The sequence below is a fragment of the Heterodontus francisci genome, chromosome 7 (assembly GCF_036365525.1).
Source record: "Heterodontus francisci isolate sHetFra1 chromosome 7, sHetFra1.hap1, whole genome shotgun sequence".
NCBI lineage: Eukaryota > Metazoa > Chordata > Chondrichthyes > Heterodontiformes > Heterodontidae > Heterodontus > Heterodontus francisci.
The window spans coordinates 44,914,233-44,939,904 of record NC_090377.1 but is presented as its reverse complement, the minus strand read 5'-3'; the positions used below and the strand labels follow the sequence as shown (position 1 = coordinate 44,939,904).

At 41.9% G+C, this 25,672-nt stretch overlaps 1 protein-coding gene across 5 annotated transcripts in view; it reads left to right on the top strand.

Annotated features, from left to right (window-relative positions):
* Positions 1-25,672, top strand: part of LOC137371953 (solute carrier family 35 member F5-like) — a 119,041-nt gene that overhangs the window by 14,454 nt on the left and 78,915 nt on the right. For all 5 annotated transcript variants that reach the window (XM_068035116.1, XM_068035114.1, XM_068035115.1 and 2 more), the window contains exons 4-9: positions 1,652-1,790; positions 7,060-7,194; positions 7,493-7,555; positions 12,448-12,520; positions 17,351-17,541; positions 22,524-22,605. In XM_068035116.1, the coding sequence (XP_067891217.1) occupies positions 1,652-1,790; positions 7,060-7,194; positions 7,493-7,555; positions 12,448-12,520; positions 17,351-17,541; positions 22,524-22,605 (683 nt within the window). The remainder of the gene's footprint in view (positions 1-1,651; positions 1,791-7,059; positions 7,195-7,492; positions 7,556-12,447; positions 12,521-17,350; positions 17,542-22,523; positions 22,606-25,672) is intronic.

Below are 25,672 nucleotides of genomic sequence, written 5' to 3'. Positions count from 1 at the left end.
GAAATTAGAAAACACTTCTACACACAAAGGGTGATAGAAGTTTAAAACTCTCTTCCACAAATGGCAATTGATGCTAAATCAATTGTTAATTTTAAAGATTGATAAATTTTTGTTCGGCAAAGGTATTGAGGGATATGGGCAAAGATGAGTGCATGGAGTTAGTTTGCAGATCAGCCATGATCTCATTGAATGCTGGAACAGGCTCAAGGGGCTAAATGGTCTACTTCTGTTCCTGTGATCCTAGGCTGTTCTGCAGGGCCCTGAACAACACAACAGTTCATCTTGTATTCCCTTCCCACAGACAGTGACGTAGTGGTAATGTCACTGGACTAAATATCCAGAGGCCCAGGCTAATTCTTTGGGGACACTGGTTCAAATCCCATCCCAGCAAGTAGAATTTAAATGCAATTAATTAATAAAAAAAATTTGGAATTGAAAGCTAGTCTCAGTAGTGGTGCCATGAAACTATTATCGATTGTCATAACAAAACCCATCAGTTTCACTAGTGTCTTTTAAGGAAGGAAATATGCCGTCCTTACTTGGTCTGGGCTACATGTGACTCCAGACCCACAGCAATATAGTTGACACTTAACTGCCCTCTGAAATGGCCGAGCAAGTCGGGGCGGCACAGTGGCGCAGTGGTTAGCACCGCAGCCTCACAGCTCCAGCGACCCGGGTTCAATTCTGGGTACTGCCTGTGTGGAGTTTGCAAGTTCTCCCTGTGTCTGCGTGGGTTTCCTCCGGGTGCTCCGGTTTCCTCCCACAAGCCAAAAGACTTGCAGGTTGGTAGGTAAATTGGCCATTATAAATTGCCCCTAGTATAGGTAGGTGGTAGGGAAATATAGGGACACGTGGGGATGTGGTAGGAATAAGGGATTAGTGTAGGATTAGTATAAATGGGTGGTTGATGGCCGGCACAGACTCGGTGGGCCGAAGGGCCTGTTTCAGTGCTGTATCTCTAAACTAAACTAAAGTCTATTAGTTGTCGAGGGCAATTAGGATGGACAACAAATGCTGGCCTTGCCAGCAACGCCCACATCCCATGAAAGAATTTTTTAAAAAGTCCCGTGCCCCCCTTGCAAGCCACTTGCTTCCAAAAGCAGCATTCCATTTGTAATGTGACCTGAAAGAGCATGAACTTCAGTCCCTATCCCTGCTATCTGTAGGACTGGGAGTCAAGGAAGTAATCCAATATGCCCAAATTGCCAATAAAAATCTAAATGTAAGAAGATTTGGGAAGGGGTGAGAAGAAGGACAAAGAAAGCAAGGAGAAAGAGAAAAATGGGAAAATAGATGGAGAAATCAGGGGAGAGAGAAAAATCAGGTGAGAGAGACTGACAGAGAGAGGGCCTGAAAAAAAGTCATGGTAAGTGAGACACCTAGAGATAGGGAAACCTGCAGGGAGAGCGGGGGAGAGAGAGAGATCTAAGAAGACAAATTCAGATAGATAAGTGACAGAGTGAGAGATCATGGGAACAAACAGATCGGGGGATATTGCTATTGCTTACACATGGGTCATGGCAGAGAAATAGAGAGATTGAATTGGATTTGTACAGAAAAAGAGCACAAACAGAAGTGAGATTAGTGAGAATTAGTTCAAGACAGAAAAAAATTACATATTTGGTATTCATTGTGATTTTGTTTTCAACAGATTACAGATGGTGTGGTTATTTATCATGAATCGAATGAGCTCGCAGGGCAGTTCTCCCCAGAGACGGCGTATGATTCTTGGAATTATTATTCTGCTGATTGTTGATATCATCTGGGTTGTATCATCTGAGCTTACCTCAGTGAGTACTGTAGCCCTATCATATTGTCTTCTGTGAAACTAATGTTTTCTTAAACTCATTATTTTGTAGCAGGATTTTTTCTGGTCCATTCAAAAAGTGTTTGCTGCAAAAGATAGACTGAAAGGTTCATGCAGATTCATGGACCCACAAGTTTAGCTGAGAAAGTCACAAAGCTCTCGGGTGCACTTATTCTACAATGGTGAATTTGCAGTGAATGTCATTTGCAGAATTATTTTATTTGCATTTTCCCACCAGCATTACTATCCATAGCCATGCTTCTATCGAGCACAGAATTTTTGAGGCCCAATTTTCTGCACCTTAAATGAGAAACTAAAATAACCTCTTTGCCATTGGGAGATGTGAACTTTAATGTCTGAAATTACTACTTCGGCTTCCTGGATAGACATCCCATACAATACTAGGCTACTGTTGTATCTGATGGGATATAGTATACACCACAATTTTTTTATATAACTTGCATGGCTACCGTGTGGTTAACTCCAGTTCTTCCAATAATATGTCGGTCAACACATACGGTAATCTTCCCCTCTGCTTTATTTCATGGATACATATAAACCTGGCATTATGGAAATGACCTCATCCATTATTTTTGTTCATATTTAAAAAGAAAGTTGAAATAATAATACAGTAGCAGGACACACTCATCCAGCAGTCCTTAAAGAAAGGGACATAGAGTCCTTACTATATCTTGTTTTTTTAAAAAAAAAGCTGCCAGATGAATCCTTAACGCCCTCACTTTTTACACTTTAAGAAATATTCTGGGGTTTACCTCCCAGTTTATACCTAGGAGAGAATGAGAATTATTGCGCCTGTGTATCTCGTCCTTGCGAATAATGTATCCAACCTTAAGATCTAATAAGGATGGGGCCCTTGGTCACTGGTTTCAAGAATGGAATTTAAGACAATCTCCAAACGAATTCTGGTGTGTTGTGACATAATATGCAGTGTTCATGAGCTTGAATTTTCCATTAAGAATGCTGCATTTATCACCCGACATTTTAATTTAACATCTTCATCAAAATTTGCAAAGGTTCAGAAATTCAGTGAAGAATTGCTTAGAGTTAGAGGATGACAGATAATTCCAATGTGTCAGCACCGCCAATAATGGTAAATGTCTTGGTGATGAGGTGGGGCATCGACAGTTAGTGACCGTCAGTTATCTGCTTCTCATTTGTAATACATTCCATGTAATTAAATTATGTTTGTTCAAGATTCTGGCATCTGTTGAGTTTGTTTGTTTGCTTCCTTTCTGTGCCCGTTGGAGTGGCATGTCAGTAAGATTTTCACACCACTATGTGTGCTAGAGTGGGAAGCAGCATTTTGTGGATGAACATAATCAAGGAGAAACTTTGTAAGTCTATAAAAGTCTATGGTTAGGATGCTGGAAATCAGTGGAGCAAATACTTCTACAAAAACAAAATATTATGGATGCTGGAAATTTGAAATGAGAAAAAATTGAAATACTCAACAGATGTGACAGCATCTGTGGAGAGAGTTAACATTTCAGGTTGATGACCTTTCATCAGAACTGGAAAAGGTTAGAAATGAAACAGATTTAAAGAAAGTACAGAGTCAGGGAAAGAGGAGAGGGGAGGAAAAGAACAACAAGGAAGTTCTGTGATAGGGTGGAAGACGAGAGATTACATGACAAAAAAGATGATGGTGCAAGCCAAGAGTTGGTGCTAATGAGACAAAGGATGTGTCAAGAGGAAGTATTACTGGGAAAATGCAGAATCATTACCAACAGCTGCCATCCAAAAAATACAAAAAAAACACAAAATAAAATGGAGGCAGAAGTTATGATCTGAAATGGTTGACCTCAATGTTGAGTCCAGAGGCAGTAAAGTGCTTAACTGAAAGAGGAGGTGCTGTTCCTCGAGCTTCATTGGAACGGCATAGGAGACTGGACAGAAAGATTGGAATGGAAAATTAAAATAATAGTGACTGGAAGCTTGGGATCATCCTTGTGAATAGAACGGAGGTGTTCTGCATAGCAGTCATCCAATCTGTGTTTAGTCTTCCCAATGTAGAGGAGACTGAATTGTGAGCAGCGAAGGCAGTATACTAAATTGAAAGAAATACAAGTAAATCGCTGTTTCACCTGGAAGGGTGTTTAGGACCTTTAGTAGTGAGATGGGAGGAGTTAAGGGCAGGAGTAGCAACTCCTGTGCTTGCAAGAGAAGGGGAGGGGTGATAGAGGAGTGGACCAGGATATATTGGAGGGAACGGTCCCTTTGGAATGTTGGGAGGGGAGGGGAAGATGTGTTTGGTTGTGGCAGATGATGCTTTGAATGTGGAGGCTGCTAGGGTGGAAGGGAAATACAAGGGGATCCCTATTGTGTTCCTGGAGGAAGGGATGAGAGCAGAAGTGCGGGAAATGGAATGGACACAGTCAAGGGTTCTGTCAGCCATGGTGGGAAGAGTCCTCCGTTGAGGAAAATGGAAGACCTTTTGAAAGTACTAATATGAAATGTAGCAACATCAGAACAGATGCCAAGGAGATGGAGAAACTGGGAGAATAGAATACAGTCATTACAGAAAGCCAGGTGTAAAGAAGTTTAATCGATGTAGCTGTAGGAGTCAGTGGGTTTATAGTGGATATTGGTTGATTGCCTATCCCCAAAAATGGAGACAGAGGCTGAGGAAGGGAAGGGAATTCAGAGGTGGACCATGTAAAGGTGAGGGAAGGGTGAAAATGGGAAGCAAAGTAGATGAAATTTTCCAGTTTAGAGCAAAAGCAGGAAACTGCACTGATATAGTCTTCAATGTACCAGAAAAAGAGGTGAAGGAGGGGACCTGAGCAAGACTAGAACAGAGAATGATTCACATATCCCACAAAAAGGCAGGCATAGCTAAGACCCATATCAGTTCCCATAGTAACACCTTTTATTTGGAGGAAGTGAATGGAGTTGAAGGAGAAGTTGTTCAATGTGAGCACAAATTCAGCCAGGTGAGGAGGTTGCTGGTGGATGGGGCTTGTGGGTCCTCTGTTTAATAGACAGCAGTCAGACCGTCCTGGTGGGGGATGGAGGTGTAGAGAGATTGAACGTCAATGGTAAAAAGGAGGTGATTAGGGCCAGGAAACTGTTAAAGTGCAAACGCTTCTACAAGTTCAACCTTGTGACTGAGAAATTTTGATACACTGTCACTGGATTGGTAGTTGGTACAATTGGTAGTTTTGTCCGCTAGTAATTTAGAATATTAATTTAGTAGTATAAATAATTTTAGGATTTTGATTTATATTTCTTTTGTTTCCATTGTTTTTTTAAAATAAAGCTATTATCCAAATATAGACTGGGATAATAGTGTAAAGAACAGAGAAACAGAAGAGTTTCTGAAGTGTTCAGGTGATTTTTCTTGATCAGTGTTTCCGGTCCAACGAGGAAGGAGGCATCACTGTCTATTCTGGGAAATGAGATGGGTCAAGTGGATTAAGTGTCAGTAGGGGAACATTTAGGGAACAGTGATCTTAGTATCATAAGTGTTAGATTAGCTATGGAACAGGACAAGGAGCAATCTAGAGTAAAAATACTTAATTGGAGGGGGGCCAGTTTCATTGGGTTGAGAATGGATCTGTCCAGGTCAAATTGGAATCAGAGCCTGGCAGGCAAAAATTAAATCGAACAATGGACTGCCTTTAAAGAGATGATTTGGATACAGTCAAGGTACATTCTCATGAAGGGGAAAGGTCGGGCAACCAAAGCAGAAGCTCTCTGGATGACAAAAAAAAAATGCATGATGCTCTGCTTACTGTGGCTAAGTTATAATTCTAAGCTATAGTTCCATATAGCAGTGCTTTCCATTTTCTAATGGCTCTGTGTAAAGAAATTCTTCCGAATATATTTTTTGATCTGTTAGCGGCGATCTTGCATTAATGCGTCCTTGCTTTGGACTTGCCCACAAGCAGAAACAGCTTTTCCATCCTATCAAAGTTACATTCACACTACACAAGTGCTAGGCAATGACCATCTTCAACAAGAGAGAATCAGACTATCTCCCCTTTACGTTCAATGGCATTACCATCACTGAATCCTCCACTATCAACATCCATTGACCAGAAACTGAACTGGAGTAGCCATATAAATACTGTGGCTACAAGAGCAGGTCAGAGGCTGGGAATTCTGGGGCAAGCAACTTACCACCTGACTCCCCAAAGCCTGTCCATCATCTACAAGGCACGAGTCAGGAGTGTGTTGGAATACTCTCCACTTGCCTGGATGAGTGAAGCTCCAACGACACTCAAGAAGCTCAACATTATCCAGGACAAAGCTGACTGCTTGATTGGCACACCATCCACCACCTTCAACATTCACTCCCTCCACCACCGACGCACAGTGGCAGCAGTGTGTACCATCTACGAGGTGCACTGCAGCAACTTGCCAAGGCTTCTTCGACAGCACTTTCCATACTCGCAACCTCTACTAACTAGAAGGACAAGGGCAGCAAATACAGGGGAACACCACCTGCAAATTCCCCTCCAAGCCACACACCATCCTGACTTATATCGCCGCACCTTCACTGTCGCTAGGTCAAAATTCTGGAACTCTCTTCGTAACAGCACTGTGGGTGTGCCTACACCAAATGGATTGCAGCGGTTCAAGAATGCGGTTCACCACCACCGTCTCAAGCAATTATGGATGGGAAATAAATGCTGGCCTAGCAAGCGATGCCCACATCCCATGAAATAATTTTTTAAAAATAATTTTAAAGACTTGTATAAGGTCCTGAAGTCTTCTGTTTTCACTATCAAACTATTTAGAATTTCTCGAATGGTCTTGATTTCATACCACCGTGTGGTTTGAAGTCATCAGATGGAAAACATATATTCTCACATCAGAAGTGAAGACGTTATTTATTTTTCCCATGTTTCATTTTTCATTCTCATAAAACATATTTATATTGGAAAAAAATTGGTTCAGTATATAGATGGTAATAACTGATTTTAGATTCATTTTATGGTGCTATACCTTAGAATTATAACAGCCACAATAAGTAGAGCATCATGCAATTATTTCTTGTAGAATTACTGATTACAAATATGTTATTGTAGTTCCTGAAAATGGACTCGACATAAGTGGTTACAGATTATTGAGTGTGCAAGATATATTTTGTTGCTTTAAATATTCAGCATTTTTATATAGTGTGCTCTTTGGGGAAGGGTTTGAACAACAAGTCAAAGCCTTAATGAGACATCCAATCAATAAAGTACTTATTGCATTTTTAGTTTTAAAACTTTTCTTCTTTTCAGTATATATTTAAGAAGTATGAGAAACCCTTCTTTAGTACGTTTGCCAAAACATCTATGTTTGTGCTTTACCTCATTGGATTCCTTGTTTGGAAGCCCTGGCGGGAGCAGTGTACCAGTGGAAGACATGTTGCATTGGTAAGTAGTCCTCCTAAGTATGGGAAAATTATGTGTGACTGGTCGTATATACGGAACTCGGAATTACTGTTTATTTACATTATGAAATTCTATATTTTCAATGTACAGTTACTACAGATGTATTTTGGTGCAAGGCGCATATCTAAGTTTTATATAAGATTATATAACTTGTGGCATCCAGTAAATGTCCTATTGAACTATGTTCGTACTCATTTTAGCAGATGTACCAAAGGCAACTTTATCAATATGGTTTGCTGTTTCCTGGGTGCCTCCTCATTAACTTATGCAATCTTTTAAGTTTGCAGATGCTGAAAGTTATCTTACAACTTGTACTACAGATACAAGTGTAAATGATTCCTTGGTGAGTATTCAGTGTTTTAAATGAAATTGCATGTATACTGTTAATTCATATGTCAAAGTTTTCATTCAAATAATAGTTTGGTAACTTTCTTCAACTGTTAGCAGGAGCATATGAACACACTTATTTCAGTTCATTGGGTCTTTCAATTTTAAGCCCTGGTAGCTAACTGTCTGAAATGGTGTAGCTTATGCAGTTGTTATGCCAGTTTGTTTTGTTGAATGATAATTTTCTTTGATCCACTGACTGGAGATCTGAATTTATATAGAAACATAGAAAATAGGAGCAGGAGTAGGCCATTCTGCCCTTCGAGCCTGCTCTGCCATTCATTATGATCATGGCTGATCATCCAACTCAGTAACCTGTTCCCGCTTTCGCCCCATACCCTTTAATCCTTTTAGAACCAAGAGCTATATCTAACTTCTTCTTGAAAACATACAATGTTTTGTCCTCAACTGCTTTCTGTGGTAGCAAATTCCACAGTCTCACCACTCTGTGGGTGAAGAAATTTCTCCTCATCTCAGTCCTGAAAGGTTTACGCCGCATCCTTTTTTTTAAAAGGCAAGCTGCCAGTAAAGTCATCCTTTCAGCTTAAGATGATCACCTAATTTGCAACACTCTATCCTACTCTTCAGTGCTTGTGAGGAGAGAGACAAAATGTCTGTGAACATCCCAGTAAGAACCAAGACCCAGGAAGTTTAAAGGAACTACCTGTTCTCTCAGCAAGCAGAGAAATACTGCTAACTGCTATGTTTGAATGACTGAGTGACAAGCCCCTCCCCATCTATGGCTTTAAGCTTTTTTTTCTCTGCAGCAGAGGAGAAGCAACTGGACTCTTTGACATGAGCAGACCCTAAATGGGTGGTCTCTCTCTGTCTCTCTCTATCCATTCCAGCTTGATTACTTTCAAATCTCGTTTGTTGACTGACCACCTTTGCACGCTCCGGCTACAATCTGAAACCCCTTTGGAGGAAAGCATCTGCATCACTATCTCCAAGAGATCCACGGTACCAGTCATCTACCTCTTCAAACTAAAAGCCTGAGGACCACTGAATTCAACTAAAAGCCAGCCGAATCATCAAACGCCACAGACTGTGTGCCCCTTTTTTTTTCTATGGAATCTAACTCAACCAATCTACCTTTCCCCACTCTGTAACCTATTTGTGTGTATAAACCTCTAGTGTGTGTGTGAGAGTGAAAGTTCGTACGTTGTTTATTATTTTAGTTCACTTTAGGTACAATAAAGTTAACCTGTTTCTTTGTTAACTCAAGAAAACCTGTCCAGTTGGTTCTTGTTATCATCATAGCAAGTAAGTAATCAAACATCTACTGAATTGGCCAGTAAATTCACCTTAAGAAAGAATTAAACCTGTTGTGGTCAAACAAGGAGAGGGAAAAGAGGGAAGCCCTTCGACCCCTCCTCACTTGACCATAACAGAAATTTGGGGGCTCACACCTGGGATCAAAACCAAAGACAAACGGGAAGTTGGAAACGGGAAACCAAATTGATCCCAAGCAATAAATTAAAAATTTCAGTATAGGTTTTCTTGTGGTTTTCAGTGCTGGAGTATTAAAATGTCCACATTTGAGGCCAGTACCTTCCTAGAACAAAGTTAAGCAACTTGGGCCAGGTTAAAAGCCCTATCTGTTGAAGAATTGAGGAATATATTTGGGAAGTTAGAGATTACTATTCGTCTAAAAGCTAGGAAGGCTACAATCCTAAAACTTGTGGCCAGCCATTTTAAAATTGACACTGTAGAATCGGAGACAGGCATAGAATCTGAAACAGACAAAGTAACATTAGCTAAGATACTGCTAGTACAGAGGAGACTACAATTAGAATTCCAAGAAAAAGAAAGAGCTTTGTAGGAAAGGGAGAAAGAAAGAGCTTTGAAGGAAAGGGAGAAAGAACAATAATTCCAGGAACTGAAGGAAGAGAGGGAATTCAAGTTAAGGCAGCCTGAACTGACTAGGGGAAGACCCAGTGTACCCAGGGAAGGCGGCGCTCGTGAGGGAATTACCCCTAGCTCAGGACTGGGTGCTGAGCTCTTAAAGTTCTCCCAATTGATACCAAAGGGGGATGTGGAAGCATTTTCAACTGTTTTGAAAAGCTTGCAAAACAGTTGAAGTGACCAGTAGAGAGCTGGGCACTATTATTGCCAAGCAAACTAACAGGAAAAGCCTATGAGGTTTATTCACTGTTGCCTGATGAGAGTTCATCAGATTATGAGATGACTAAAAAGGCTATCCTGATCGCATACGAACTAGTACCAGAGGCATACCGCCAAAATTTCCAAAAGCAGTTTGAACAAGCTTACTTTGAGTTTGAAAGAGTTAAGAAACTCGCTTTCAACAAATGGATAGAGACACTTAAGATGGAGTCCACCTATGAAAACCTCAGAGAGGTGATTCTCCTTGAGGAGTTCAAAAACTCGCTTCCTTTCTCCCTAAGAAACCACATGTAGGAATGAAAGGTTTCAAGAGTCAGGCAGGCAGCAATCCTGGCTGATGATTATATACTTACTCACAAGCCGTTTCCCCAAAGGAAACGCTTCCCTGGTCACCTCCAAAAACCTGAAAAGGCTAAAAGATGGGAGAATGATAGGAAGATGAACAGCCATGAGCGAAAAGGGAGAGCTGGAAACACAGGCAACCCTCCTCAGGCCAAAAAAGAAGATGCTGAGATCAGGAGGGACGCCAGAAAGCCTGTATGGTTCCATTGTAACAAGACAGATCACCGTTGAGCTGACTGCTGGTAGTTATGGGGAAAACCCATAGGTTTAGTCAGGGTACACCAGACCATTGCAGAAAAAGGAGCCCTGATGGAAAGCACAGTGGACCAGGCTGTGGCTTTAACTGCAGCAGTAAAACTCAGTTAACCTACCACTGAGAGTGCAGGAAAACTTAACAAAATTGCTTAGAGTTACTAGGATTTTGTGTCCAGAGGAAAAATGACCCCATTCCCCTCGAGTGAGGACAGTAAGCCCATAGTCACACTTAGGGATACAGGGGCCACCCAATCCCTTCTGCTGGGAAAAGGCATCACCTTTCCCCCAGCGAGTGCATTGAATGCTAGAGTGCTAGTAAATGGTATCGGAGGAAAATATACGGCCATACCTTTATACCGGGTGCTGGAGTGCGACCTTGTTTCAGGACCAGTAACCGTGGGGTTTGTCCCTAGTTTACCTGTGGATGGGGTTGACCTGCTCCTGGGTAATGATCTGGCAGGGGCGAACGTGGTAGCTCCCCCAGTGGTTTTAGAGAGAGATAGAGGTCAGGGAGACAGAGCAGTTACAGGAAAAGGCCCCTGGTACTTTTCCTGCCTGCAGTGACCCGGTCTATGGCCAAACAAGCTTTGTCAGACAAAACTGAACTGGCACTGCAGACAGATGACCCTACTCTTTCATTACCACAGGAAGCTAGAGGACCCAAAGGATGGGTTAAACAGGTCTTCCTTGGTCAAGACTCAGCAAACCGACCCAGAGTTAAAAAAGTTAGCATGGACTACCCGAACTGAAGCTGAAGCAGAGTGAATTCCAGAGTTCTACTATTTAAAGGATGAGGTGCTAATGAGGAAGTGAAGACCTCCTCACAAACCTGCAGACTGAGTGGACCATGGTTCACCAGGTAGTGGTACCACCGAGGTACTGTAGGGAAATTTTGAGAATATCCCACGGGATTCCAATGGCTGGACATATCCATATCAGAAAAACCCAAGCCCACATCAGACAGTGTTTTCACTGGCCACTTGACACGTGTGTCAAGTCTTACAGAACTCCACCACATCCTTGTGGAGTTATTAATTTTTTTCAAAAGGTAATCTGGGTATAACCCAGCTAAAGTCCTCAGCCTACCACCCACAGTCACAAGGGGCTTTGGAGCGGTACCACCAGACCTTAAAGACTAAGATCAGGGCATGTTGCTATTTGTACCCTCATTACTGGGTCAAAGGGCTGGGCTATCTTCTCTTTGTTACCAGAGACTCGCCCAATAAGTCCACTAGCATTAGTCCCTTTGACTTAGTTTATGGACACGAGGCACGAGATCCTCTAAAATTAATCAAGGTGAGTTTTTTGGGACCCAAGGACGAATCATCCCTGTTAGACTACATCTCCATGTTCCGAAAACAGCTCACGAGAGCCTGTGCGGCGGCTCAGGAGCACCTAAAAATCTCCCAGACAGCTATGAAAAGGCAGGCAGATAAATATGCCAAGGCCAGAACATTTCAGCCTGGAGACCATGTGTTAGTGCTATTACCAATACAGGGAGAACCATTGAAAGCCTGGTTCAGTGGCCCGTACAGAGTAATGAAGAGAATTAGCCAGGTGAATTATATAATTGACACTCCAGATTGTAGGAAAAAGCGAAGGCTGTACCACATCAATATGTTAAAATGGTATCACAGCCAAGAAGGGGACAAACAAGCACAAGTCTGTCAGGTCGTCAGGAAAGAGGAGCACAAAACGCGCAGTGAGGCCGAGTTAGAGGAAGGCCAGGAGGATTCCTAAATCAAACCCCCTACAGTCTGGTTAGTTGCCACTGAAATGTTAGGGAAATTAGATACCGTACTCTCTTTTTTTTAAACACAGAACAGACCTAACAAGGCTGCTCACAGCTTTTTTTTAAAAAAATGGAGAGAAAATTGGGAACTCTTGGGTATATGAAACTATATTTAATGAAACTCAACCTCTTCACTGTTAACATAGCACAGTATCTAAAAATCCAAACGTGCTTTTAATTGTTTTTATTATAAAGATATAAAGCCAAAATATTTAATTTTCCAACATTGAATAATGCTTGCAGATCATTTGTAAAAATTTCAGTGCAACTATTATATTATATTAGAGTTCTATTTATGTTGTCGCCAGAACTTTTATTTCTAATTTGTTTTGCAGAGTGAACCACTGTACATCCCAGTGAAGTTTCATGATTCAGCCAATGAAAAAGCCAATAATGACAACACCACAGGTAGGTTTTAGCTTAAGATACTTAAACTACATCATGAAATGCAGACCAATATAAGGATTAGATTACTTTGATAAAGGATCTCACAGCCCCATTCATTCCTTAATCCTGTGTGTGCTGACATGCATTAAATCACAGTCTACCAGCAGCTCAGTTTTAAAATTCTCTTTCTCCTGTTCAACTCTTTCCATGGTCATACCCCTCCTTATCTCTAACATCCTGCAGCCCTGCAACCCTCCAGGAACTGTTTCTCCTGCTCTGGCCTCTTGTGCAGCCCCCTCTCCTTTCGCCCTACATTGGAGGATGTGCACTTAACCATTTAAGCCTTTATATCTGGAATTCTCTCCCTAAACCTCTGTCTCTATTTTTTAAGGTGCTCCTTAAAACCTGCCTCTTTGACCAAGCTTTTAGTCACTCATCCTAATATCACTGTCTTCTGCTCAGGTGTCAATTTTTGTTTGATTACGCTCCTGTCAAGTGCCTTGGGACATTTTATTACCTTTAAAGGTGTTATATAAATGCAAGTTATTGTTGAGAATTTAACAACAAAAACATCTCTCATTCATATAGTGCTTTTCTCTGCCCTACCTTGGTGAGCTCCTCCTGCCTTTCATCCCTATACAAACCATCCACTTCTCACCTCCAAAACAAGGCTTCTCTCCTCACAGTACCTCCTCTCCATCACCAGTATCTGCTGGTTGAGCCACTCTGCTCCTGCCCTCTGGAATTCTTTTTAACTCTAATTCCATCTTGCCAACCTCCACCCTCAAAGCCCTCTCTTTCGACTATATTGACCCATTCCAGCCAACTTTCCCTTTTCTTGCTCCTTTACCCATGTTGAGTGACCACAATTTTCTTCTTCTCCTTCTGTTATAATGTAATATGAGAAGCACACAATACTTTGTTGTAATTCCTGTTTTTCTCAGATTGAGCTTAAAATAACCAAAAAGCTATTTTCCAATTATAACAGAGTTGCTTAAATGGATTATATCAAAAAGTTCCAAGCAGGTTCAAAATCTATATGCAGCTTCCCAGTAACTGTGCTGCCCCATAACTTCAGTTTGAAATTAAGCACTTCCAAGCCGCAAGCAAAAATATTGTCCAACGTGTAAGAGCCTTCCTTGTAAGAAGAAGCTTAAGTAGCTCTCTGTCATTATCCAACCTTTGCCAGATTCAGGAGATAGACCGGGAAAGGCTTTGCTCAATGTCTTCCACAAGGCCGTTTCATAACTTAATCGCAGCATGTGCAAATCAGTGGCATCTGAAATTGAAGGCTGCGGAATAGATTATGTCATACTTTGTCAATATAGTTGGTACTAATGCATTATAGAGACAACAAAGGCCTGAATGCTTTTTTATATGTATCCTATGCCACATTGTTTTTATCTAGGTCAACAAAGGCAAAATTACAAATATCTTTTCACTTTTGTGATTATTTCCAGTCTTTCTTTATCCAGTGTGGCTCAAAATGTCATATTCAGGCTGTCTGCAATCCTAGTTATGACCCATTTCAGTTAGCAAATGTTATCTTCTGTCAGAGTTTACTCGAATATATTGTGGGTTACCTTTCACATCAGTCCTCAACTACAATTTATGAGCAGACATCTTGGGGAGTGAAGGGGAGAAAATAATGCATAACATAACCACATATCTACCTGGAGAGTTGACTTATTCTTGGATGATCTTCAGACGTATGGACATTAAGATTCATTTTTTAAAAATTCATTCATGGGATATGGGCGTCGCTGGCCAGGCCAGCATTTATTGCCCATTGCTAATTGCTCTTGAACTGAGTGGCCATTTCAGAGGGCATTTAAGAGTCAACTACATCGCTGTGGGTCTGGAGTCACATGTAGGCCAGACCAGATAAGGATGGCAGATTTCCTTCCCTGAAAGAAATCATCCTTAAATCATTCTTGGACAAACTGTCAATGGCTACATCTGTGTGTCTGGAGATAGTTCGATCAGTCTTGAGCTGCTGAGATGGCAGGATGTTGATTTAGCTCTTAGCATCTTTGCTGTGAGGGGGAGAAAAGGTTCTTGGACTGTTGCATTGCTGATGACATAATCTATTGTGTACATCGCCCATGGATCTTGGCCTGTTAAGTTTTGTGGTCTGAGCTTGTGTGAAAAAATAAGGTTTTTTTTAGTAATAAGGGCCAAGGACTGCATTAACTCTAAACCATTTACATGCTTGGTTACATCCTGGAGCTAAGATACAGTGATGCATGTTACCAACAAGCAGACCATATGTCTTAGCATTGCAACTTCTTAACATCTGGGTAACAACAATGCAATCAAAGAAATAAGCTGCTATAACAGGAAAACACTTTGTTTTTTTCATGGATCCTCTTGGAATGCTAATAAGTAAAAAACAGTCTGCAAATCGCCATCATATGTCCTTGAACCAATTAGAGCAAAGAGGGCTCTGTCTGTAATAATTAACACCACAGTTTTTTTGAGACTAAGGAATTTCAGAGATTTCTGTAATGTCTGAGTTTGTTCAACTTCGGTAAAGGATCAAAGAAGCTGATGGCATTTGTGTTCAGACGATTTTGGGACTGACTGGATTGCTCGATATAGAGCCGGCATGGTCTTGATGGACCGAATTGCCTCTTCCGTGCCGTTATGACTCTGACGTTAATGAATGTTTTCATGGAAATTTTCCCAGGAATACAGAATCTCAATATAAATTGACCCCTTCTGGTGGAGCAATCACATCTACCTAATCTCCATCTGGCAAATTAAATGGATCTTCAAGTTGTTAATGAGCTGGTGATTAATGTTTTGAACATCCTCTTCTAAGTTTCTGCTTTCTTCCAAGTACTACCCCATTCTAACAAACATTCTATCATCATCAACCATGCCACATGCTTTTTTTCAGATTTTTCAAAAGCTCTGTTCTGATGTAACCGCTAATCAACTACATTTATTTTACATTGAGAAGCCAGTGTGGTTTTTTTCTGTATATGTTGTATCAGTTCAAAGTCTGTTCCAAATGCTAGATGAGTCTGCATCTAACTGAACCAATCTTGTTGCTTGGAATTAGATAATTTCTAAATAGAAACTGTTACTTGATTTCAACTTGTTTCCACATGTCACAAGATAAACGGTAAAGCAGTAAGTATGGCTTATTTTGCCACAGGCAAAAAAAAGAATAAATCTTACCATCATGTCAAGATGAAGGATCAACAGGCCATTTCTACCTGCTTTGATCATCAGTGGGAAGCATGCTATGTCGATATGATTATCACAAAACTGGAATGATTTTGATTCTGCATGACCTTCCTTACAGTGTCCATCCAAGATATTCAGTGACCTCCTGTTTAGACTGATTTAAGTTCTGCAGAGCTTTGTTTTATTCCCCATTCCCCTCAATTCCCCCACACCCTCACATTGTTTGCACCCCACTCATTCTATTCCTTCATCCGCATTGTCCTTTCCTCCAGTCCCCCCTCCCATTTCCTCACTGTCACTTCCTCATTCTCTCCTTCCCATTAGCCCTTCTTGTGCTTCCCATTCCCCCTCTCCCTCCCTACTGCCTCTTTTCCCCAGTCTCTTTCTTAGTTTCTTAATCTTCTATTTTCACCTCTATCTCCCCACCAGCCTGATCTAAAAACTTTTTAGTACAGTTACCACATTGAGAAAACAGGACTAGTCTGGATGGAAATATGGGGCAGGGGATGGGGCAGGGACAGTGGTCCAAAGACTGGGAGGCCAGCATGTAGTGAAAAATGGACAACAGTGGTTGATGGGAGTAACAGTGGTTAATGTTGGCATCAGCAAACAAGAGGGATGCTAAACGATTCAATAACCATCTGGGAACAGCAGTAATTTTTATGAACCCCAGTAGCAGTGGAAACAGAGTGAGGGTTGTTTTTAAAAGTAAAAATCTAAACATATAAATATGATTATTTAAAAAGTAGAATAGTCTTCCACGATGCCACCGAAACTCCGGATTGGCCTTGGAGATCTCAAAGCTAAATAGGCAACATTGCCACTTACCTTTGAGATCAAGTAATAAAATAATCAAGGTAAGTAAAAACAATGGAAAAAAATGATGAATATGGTCTGCTGAAAATAGAGTGCCAGATGTGTGACTGTGACAGAAAAAAGTGCCAGTTACAAGAAGTATGAGTTATACAACAGAAACTGTACGAAGCTACAAGATGTCTAACATAAAAAAGGTGTCAATAGCAAAACTGATAACGACAGAAACCCTGATTTCACATTACAACCTCTTGATTCTCAAAGGGGCATTGAAAACCTTTGTTCAGACTATTTATCTTGGAATAGGATATTCAACAATGGGGGTCCTCAGGAAAGAGCAATCTTATTGATATCCAGCATTGGCACATTCATGCGGGAGGTCACTGGATTGCAAATGAAAAATTTCTACCCTTGCTTTGCTTCCCTCTGACCTGCCATCACTGCCTCATATGGAATCAGTTAATCTAGCAAAGACCAGGGAAACCTGAGACCTTCATAGTCTGTGTGAATCAGTACCTGAGCTATCAGAAAGCAGAGAGAATAGAAAATATTTTTAAAATCTTCTGCTTTTGCCTCTTTGGTTGTTTTTGCCCACTTCCTGCGATTGTGTAACCTTATCCTTCAATACTTAACACTATTTGGTACTATTTCTTTGAATTAATTTGTTACAGTATATGGGTTTGAGCTGTGACCTGTGTATCTATTCACTCAGTTGGAGAAGGATAAGAGGGAGGAGTAATAGCGAAAATAACACTAAAGAAACTGTGCTTAAAAGAAATTGCCAAAATGTCACATCTTTTTGTCTGAAGATTTTGTTTAAATTACTTTTTGTTTAATTTATAGCTTTAAAAAAACCACGTGTTAGGTTCAGTAACATTATGGAGGTGCGGCAACTTCCTGCCCACCATGCATTTGAAGCAAAACTCTCTCGGATGTCCTATCCAGCAGCAAAGGACCATGAAGCGGTGCTGAAATCTGTGGGCAAACTAACCTTATCACAAGTAGCAAAAATCAGCTTTTTCTTCTGCTTTGTGGTTAGTGCCTATTATTAAGTCATTATTTCTATTCAATGCAATAAATTACAATAATTTAGTTGTACTAAAAATTTACAGGGAAACCATAATTTTTCCAAAGGTGGTGGGGAATTTATATACAATATGTTTACTTTTTTTAGTAGTCTTTGGAAAACTACATGTGGATACATTCTTTACCAAATTAACCATGGCATTTGAAATAATTGTATTGAAAGTTAGTGTATTGTGATTGGTGTATGCTCAAAGAAATTATTAATGTGCTCATAAAAAAAATTATCATTGGCGGGATTTTTATTCATTTATGAGGGCAGGAAGGGGGCAGGCGGTGGCTGAAACCTCTCCCTCGGATCAGCATGCCAGTTTCCCGAAACGAAACCGGTATGCTCTGAGTTCAAGCGGTTATGGCGGGAGCCGGAAGAGGCAACCCGCCCACTCTATGCAAATGGCCACTTAAGCCTATTGACAGGGTGGGGGGTTTCAGGAAGACTCTGCATTTCATTGCTAATGAAGGAAGGGCATTAGAGGAAATGAGATCAAGCTTGCTCCTACCACCATTGAGCAACAGCATCTACTGGAGCAGAGGCAGACTCCTGGTCAACAGGGGTGAAGAAGGAAGGGCAGGGAGACTCCAGAATCTCCAGCTTACACAATCTTCACTAGCACACTCCTTCACTCTGTCGACCCTTACTTGCCATTCTCCTGCATTTCACCAACATGAAATGGAAATGTACAAGTCAGCCTTAGTGCAAAATCTTTCCCAGTGCTTTATTGATTAATATTTCACTATTATTTATATCAGAAACACTGAAGGGACCCACATATATATATTACCGACGCGGTGGCCTCCGCTGATGGCCACTCCTATGAGCGCCACCCCCAATGGCTGTGGATAAGGTGGAGACAGGCTGCTTGCTAGTGCCTATCTGGGACTGAGATCCCATGGCAGCTGCCTCTGTGTGGAGGTGCTGGCGTGGGAAACTCCGAAGGCTGCTGCGCTGGCAGCATTGTTAGCGCGGCCTCTGTCACAGGACATGACTCCACAAATGCTTCGTCCAGCGGAAGAGCCATGGGGGCAGAAGATGATGATGGAGCCCTGTTAGGGGTGACCTCCTTGTCACCATTGGTTGCCTCCTCATGCCTTTCATGGTGCCCTTGATCACTGGAGGGGACCACCAGCTGAGGCACAGCTGGCATCCACTCCATGTGTTTTTGCACCATATGTTCCATTGACTGGCCAATGTTGCTGAATCTGGCATACATCTGTGGATGTAGTGCGCTGTTTCTACTTCTACTCAGTGTCACCACGTATGGCTGTACAAGAACTTGGTCACTCTCTCAATGGAGGAGCTCACGTGCTCAAAGCACAGAATCATGGAGCACATGACATGAATGGATTCCTCCATTCTCATCCCATGACTCCGCAATGTGAGCACACATCTCACGCCGGTTCTTCTGTTTCATGACTCCCGAAGCACTGCATCTCTACTGTTAAGATCCCCATGGAGATCAACAAACCAAAAGAACCGAATTTATCAAACAACCGCAATAAAAATACCAAATGAACAAGATTTCGCTTTTATAACTTTTACTTTAACAATCAAACCAAAATCAACATAAAGTAAATGTGCATTAACAGACAAATCACAGTCAATATATTTTCCAAATTGCACATTAATTTTTAGATACAACAAAGATAGATCTCACAGATTTATTGGGCAGTCCACTCAGCATATATGGCCCCAATTACAGCCACCAAGTTCTTGAAAACTCTGAATTTTTTCAGATAGGTCTCCAGATCCTGTCTTCCAAGATACAGTCACCAATTTTTATCCGACAGCAGTTCCCCTGCAATCCCGAACTCCACATGTATGTTCTCCACCAAAAACAGCGCACTACTCTCAAACCTCCTCAGCTCTGCTCACAGCAATCTTGATGGCAAGGATCCACCAGTATTTCTTTTAAGTTATCACAAGCAGCTGCGACAACTTGCCAATGGCCATCTCCCAGATTCAGCTTCCACTCTCTGCAGCTTGTCTTCACACACTGCCTGCAGCCCTCTTGAACTCTGCAATCATGTGATCTGGGAATGACTGTGGTCAGATGACGCCATCTCTTACCTGGTTCCAACCAGTTCTGTCTCCCCAAAACCCTTACGGTTTTAATTTCACTTTTAGTTAGGGACTGTCTCAAAAAAACAAGCTTTGAAACCAGAGTCATTGCACCTAACAGAGCATTCAACAAGTCATCTGTTCAGACAACAGCTTGCACACGCTCCTCTACTGGTCTCACAAACCGCAGACACCATTACACTACGCTGCTGAGCAGCGCTACGCCTGTCCTCCATCCTTGGAGGGGGACTGGCCACAGCTGACTCTGCCTCCCCTGAATTCTTCAGTTCTGATGTGTGCTTCACCCTGTGCCACTGTTTCTTACCACATGAGGACCCACTGAGGTGCGAGCATCTGCACTGGTGGAGGGTGCGCTTGTAAGATTTGACAATGCAGGCTCTAAAATGTCATTCTCCTCTGACTCCTCAGGAACCTCTTGTCTTAGCGTGGACACCTATCCCTTTGCAGATGGCCCTCTAGGAGAAGATGGTGGAGAGAGATCGCGACAACATGTACCTCTGCTGCTTAAAATGAGATGACCGCTTATGCATTGACAGCTTGTTGCACGAGAGGAACATTGCCATGCATCCATCCCCTGAACTTGCAAACGTTGAGATGTTTTCACCCTGTTGACGGCAGATTCCCAACGTTCCTGTGGCTTGACGCTCTGGCCACATCAAGAGCCAGCTGCTCAAAGTGCATCAGTACAGTGAGCTGGGGCATCCCACCATCCAGGCGTGCCCTGTCCTTCTTCCTGGCATTCAACTCCTGTTTGGCCTGCAAGGCGAAGGAAAATGCCGTTAGTACAATGTTTCTCCCTGAACACTGGCAGCTTTCCATTCGCATAACTTCTGCAGTCCAGCCTCTTGTCTAACAGCACTAGGGTTCTGACCTATGCTTATGGGTCAACAAGGCTGTTGAGCACACATCTCTCCCATGGTGAGGAGATCTCTGTGCGCTCTTAAGATGCCCCACTCTTTTGCACTCTGGTGACTGCTGAACAGGAGGCATGCCAACTCGGTCTATCTTCAGACTCACCTTTTCAGACCTGAGAAGGTCATTGAAACGTTTCCTGCACTGCACCAAGTTCCTCCTCACCATTCTTCTGTTGCAGACCTCGTGAGCCATCTCTAGCCATGCCCTCTTGGATAGTCTTCCAGGCTTTCTGTTGCTCTATGAGGTGAGGTGACAGAAAAATGAGGGGCTGCCTTAACACGGGGGCCCTCCCTACCCACTGCCCTCTGCTCAGCTCCTCCTATTTTTTGGATGAACGGCAGCCTTAACAATTGCTGTCGCCTACCCTTTAAATCGAGCACGTTGCTGCCCAAGTCCTGCCTCCTCGCATCCGCTGCTGCTGCCCGCCGCTGATTGGATGGCAAGCGTTACTCTGGGCCAATTAATTTATTTGCAAATTAAACTTGCAACACGTGCATCGCTGTAGCGATGTGGGGTCAGGACCTGGAGGTCATCGTGCCATCAGGGTTCCGACCTGGAACTGAAATCCTGCCTCAGTGCAGTTTAGTTTATGTTTAGGTGAAAGTTAAGAGTGAATGCAATTCAGATTAGGACAGTATGGGCTAAATGTTCAAGCGGAGGCATGACTGGAGGCAGACGGACCCCAATTTCCCACCACCAGCCGGCATGACAGTTTGCCAGCATGTTCCTGCCTCAGGGCCATTTTGGAACATGTAGGTTCATGGGGAAACTGCCTGCAAGCACCAAGTAGTCAATTAGGCATATTAAAGGGCCTATTAAAGTCCCCCTACCACTACCGACTAGAATTTTTCAATCGGCAGGCAAGCTCTGAGGCAACATAAATGAAATGCGTGGAGTTCAGGTTGTTTGAAGATCTTGAACAAGTTTATTAAACAGCTAACAACTATATACAGTGCAGAACTAACTATTACAGGACTTGCCTCTTGGTGTTGTAGTAGCAGAGTGAGTGGCAAGTCACATGACTACATCCTGGCACTTAGTTCATTCGCATACTAAGATCTTAAAGGTACATTACTCTTAAAGGCAATCACACAACATCCCCTTTCCAAAGATAAATTTTGTATGCTAAAAGTAAAATATTCATAAAAAATATATACCAAAATTATTTACACATGGCTAGAGATTATGAAATTTACAAAAATAGAGGCTCAAAAATTCATAGGTTGTCTTGGTGATTTGACAACTCTTGCTTGGGGACTTTGTGTCTCATCTGTTGCTGTTCTTCCTGCAGTTTCTCCCTCTCTGCATTCAGTTTCTGTTGCTCTGCCTTCAGCCTGCTAACATTTTCTGTTGCTTTTCTCAAGATGACACACCCACAATGGCCGGAACCTGGCCAAGGGATGGAGATGGCCCCCTCGTGGCACACGGGAGGGTGGGGGGGGTTAAAATTCCATTTCACGCTTTAAACTGCAACTGAAAAATGGCCATTTATAATTTGGAAAATTTGAGAGGTGTTGAGAAAGTGCCCTCTCTTTTACCTACATCAGCAGCTTCCAGCTCTGATGGTGGGGCTGCTGCACTCTCTCCACGCTGGAGGGCCTCCTATTGGCCCGCCAGCATCTGGAGACCGCCCACCATCTTTAATTGAACTGCGAGTGTGCCCGTTGGCCCCTAATTGGTCTTTCTGTACCAAAATTGCATTGGGTATTTGACGCTGATGCAGTACAGGATATGGATCCGGAAATGATACTGACTTCAGGGTCCTGACCCACCAATGAAAATCCAGCCCTATATCTTTGTAAATGATGTCTCTATTAAAATGTTTATAATTTAAATCAGACACATTGATAAATAGATGAACAAGTTGAATATTAATGCAACTGAAAGTAATTTGTGTACAAGTTATGTTTATCTTCAACTGTGCAATTAATTTTCCAGTGGTTTCTGGCAAACTTGTCCTATCAGGAGGCACTGTCTGATACTCAGGTGGCTATTGTTAACATTTTGTCCTCAACTTCTGGTAAGTTGTGTGTTAATAGTCTTACTCTTGTCCATTGTATTGTATAGAATAAGAATTGTGCCACTCAGCTAATACAATGGGAGTGGTGGGTTTTGCAGAATTCATTACCTTTTTTTTACTGAACTAAACCTTACCTCATCAGAAAAAAACATAGTCATTTGGTAGTACAGAACTTGAGAATTGCTGAAAATAGAGACAAGTTGTCAAAGCTTTTCGTCTTGCACTCATCAGGACAATATGCAAGAATAACCAATGTAAGGGAAAACAACAACTTATACTGCATGAGAGGAGACTGCTGATCGATTGGCAAGTGAAGTCTGAGGCGTTGCCATTGTTGCAACTGACCGCTCCTGTCAAAGCCCCCGATGATTGTGGTGGGACCAACACACTGTTAATTCAATCCCATCGCTCCACAGATCGGCTAACATATCATTTAAACTTTCCAAATTAAAGAAAGACCCAACCAAATTGTACCATCTATTAACCCCCAAATGAGGCTAACCAAGCCAGGTGTCTTTAAATCAATAAATTAACTCTTTAATTAGAAGAACTAAATTCTTAAACACTATGAAGATATAAACAACATTTAAAATAGAAAAAAATTAGAGTTCTTGCAAATTTACAGTCCAATGTTGCTTGAAGTCCTCACAGGATGTTGCTCGACATCCTCAGTCATCCGATGCAGGAAAAGAAGTTCTTCCACAGTGGAACAGTTCGTAGTCTAACTTCAGCAGTCGGTGATGCTTTCCTTCTCCAGCGAATTTCAACAATTAACGACTTGCAAACACTTTCAACGGAATCAATCTCACTTTAGAGTTTTTGAGGGATCAAAGATTGTCATAGTGTAACTTCCCTTTCTTCAATTTAAATTACCAGAGATCTCTGTTTTGACTTGACTTTTTCTTAGAATTTTGAGAGATAATAATAAGCAGACTAAAATCCTATTCCTTCAGTTTAAATGGTTTAAAGCTCTTTTTCAGGTGTGCTAAACACAGCTGTGTCCTCTGTGTCTGTGTGCTGTTAGAACAAACTGTCTTCAGCAAAAGCCAGTTCAAAAACTGAAGTGTAACAAATGTATCGCATGAAACTCACTCCCAGTGGCTGTTTCCATAGTATCAAAAATGCACCCTTTGAATCGCAATCTCCAAATGGCTGTTTCTAAGGCAACAAAATTGCACCTTTCTATAGCTCCTGAGGCCTGCTGCTTCTTAAGGCAATACTGATCCTTGGTAAACCTTAAAGGCAAATTGCATATTCCGAAAAAAAAAAACTACAGACCATGACACCATGGAGAATGTACCAGTTTACAGTGACTGACAGTTAACTGCCAAGCTTTGTTTGAAATTTAAACCAGGCAGCTTGACCCTGATTGGCCAAGGCATTCCCCTGAGGACTGAACCAACGAGTGGCTGTCACTTATTTTGTTCAGCTGGAACAGGCACAATGTGAAGATAAACATGGTTGAAGATAAACATGGTTGAAGATAAACATAACTTTTACACGTCTTAATGGGCTCGTTCTTGCGCTCAAATTCACCTTTGACGTGGAGCAGTCAAATGAGCTCCCTTTCCTTGATGTACTAGTTGAGAAATCTGTTAAGGGGTTCTCTACCGCAAACCTACCTTCACTGGTCAATACACGCATTGGGATTCTTACAGTTCCACACGCTATAAGATTGGCCTTATCGGCAACCTCGTAAATAGGACCCGAGCCGTTTGCTCACCATGCGTGCTTGATGCTGAAGTAGGGCGAGTCAAAGACATCCTGCGTGACAATGGCTATCCTGATTAGATCATTTCTCTTTGTATATCACGCAAACTTATGAACGGGCCTACGGCTGTCATTTTTGGCCCTGAAAAGTGCCCAGTCTACCTCGAATTACCCTGGAAGGGTAATGTATCCCAAAAATTTGAGCAACAGGTAAAGCTAACTGTTTCATGCTGCTGCTATGCAGTAGCAACACGTGTGGTGTTCGCCACTAACAAAATGCTGCCATCAAGCCAAAAAGACGTCCTGTGTATCGCACAAATGAGTAATGTGATGTATGAATTTCAGTGCCAGTGTGATGCTAGGTATATAGGCCATAGGTCCCAAAGACTGTGGCGGATTGTATCAAACAACAGGTCGCTTCCGCTGTTCTCAACGGGCAAGGTACCCAACCAGCCCGTACTTGCAAAACTCAAACCACAGTGTCCAACATTAGATGTGATTCCACGATTGGACAACATTTAGAAGTCAGTAGGGCTTGCAATGTGACACATTTATGCTTACTGGTGGAAGCTACATGTATTAATACACAGGGCCCTGTTCTTTGCAGACAGAAAGAACATGTACACACATTGCACCTGTTTCAGCGGAACAAAATAAGTGACAGCCATTCTCTGGTTCATTCCTCAGGGAAATGCCTTGACCAATCAGAGTCAAGCTGCCTGGTTTAAATTTCAGACAAAGCATGGCAGTTAACTGTCAGTCATCGTAAACTGGTACATTCTCCATGGCAATGTCTCGACCAATCAATGTTCACTTGCCAACCAATCAGCACTTTTTTCTCATGCAGTATAAGTTGTTGTTTTCCCTTATATTGGTTATTCTTGCATATTGTCCTAATGAGTGAAAGACGAAAAGCTTCGACGACATGTCTCTATTTTCAGAAAAAAACATGTTGCTGTGTAGTCAGAACACAATGTTTGACTAATGTCTCTTCTTAAACCAGATTATAGGAACAGGAGTAGGCTATTCAGCCCCTCGAGCCTGTTCCACCATTCAGTCATGCCTGACTTGTACCTCAACTCCATTTACCTATCTTAGCTCAATATTACTTCATACCCTTTCAATTGACCTAGCATCCACAGCTTTTTGGGAGAGGGAGTTCCAGATTTTCACTACAGTGTGTGACAAAGTGCATTCTCATTTCACTCCCAGTTCTAATTTTAAGGTTACGCATGCCCCTTTGATCTGGATTCCCCTGGCAGAGGAAATAGTTTCTCTGTATCTAACCTATTGAATCCCTTTATCATTTTAAATACCTTGATTTGATTACCCCTTAACCTTCTAAGCTCATAGGAAA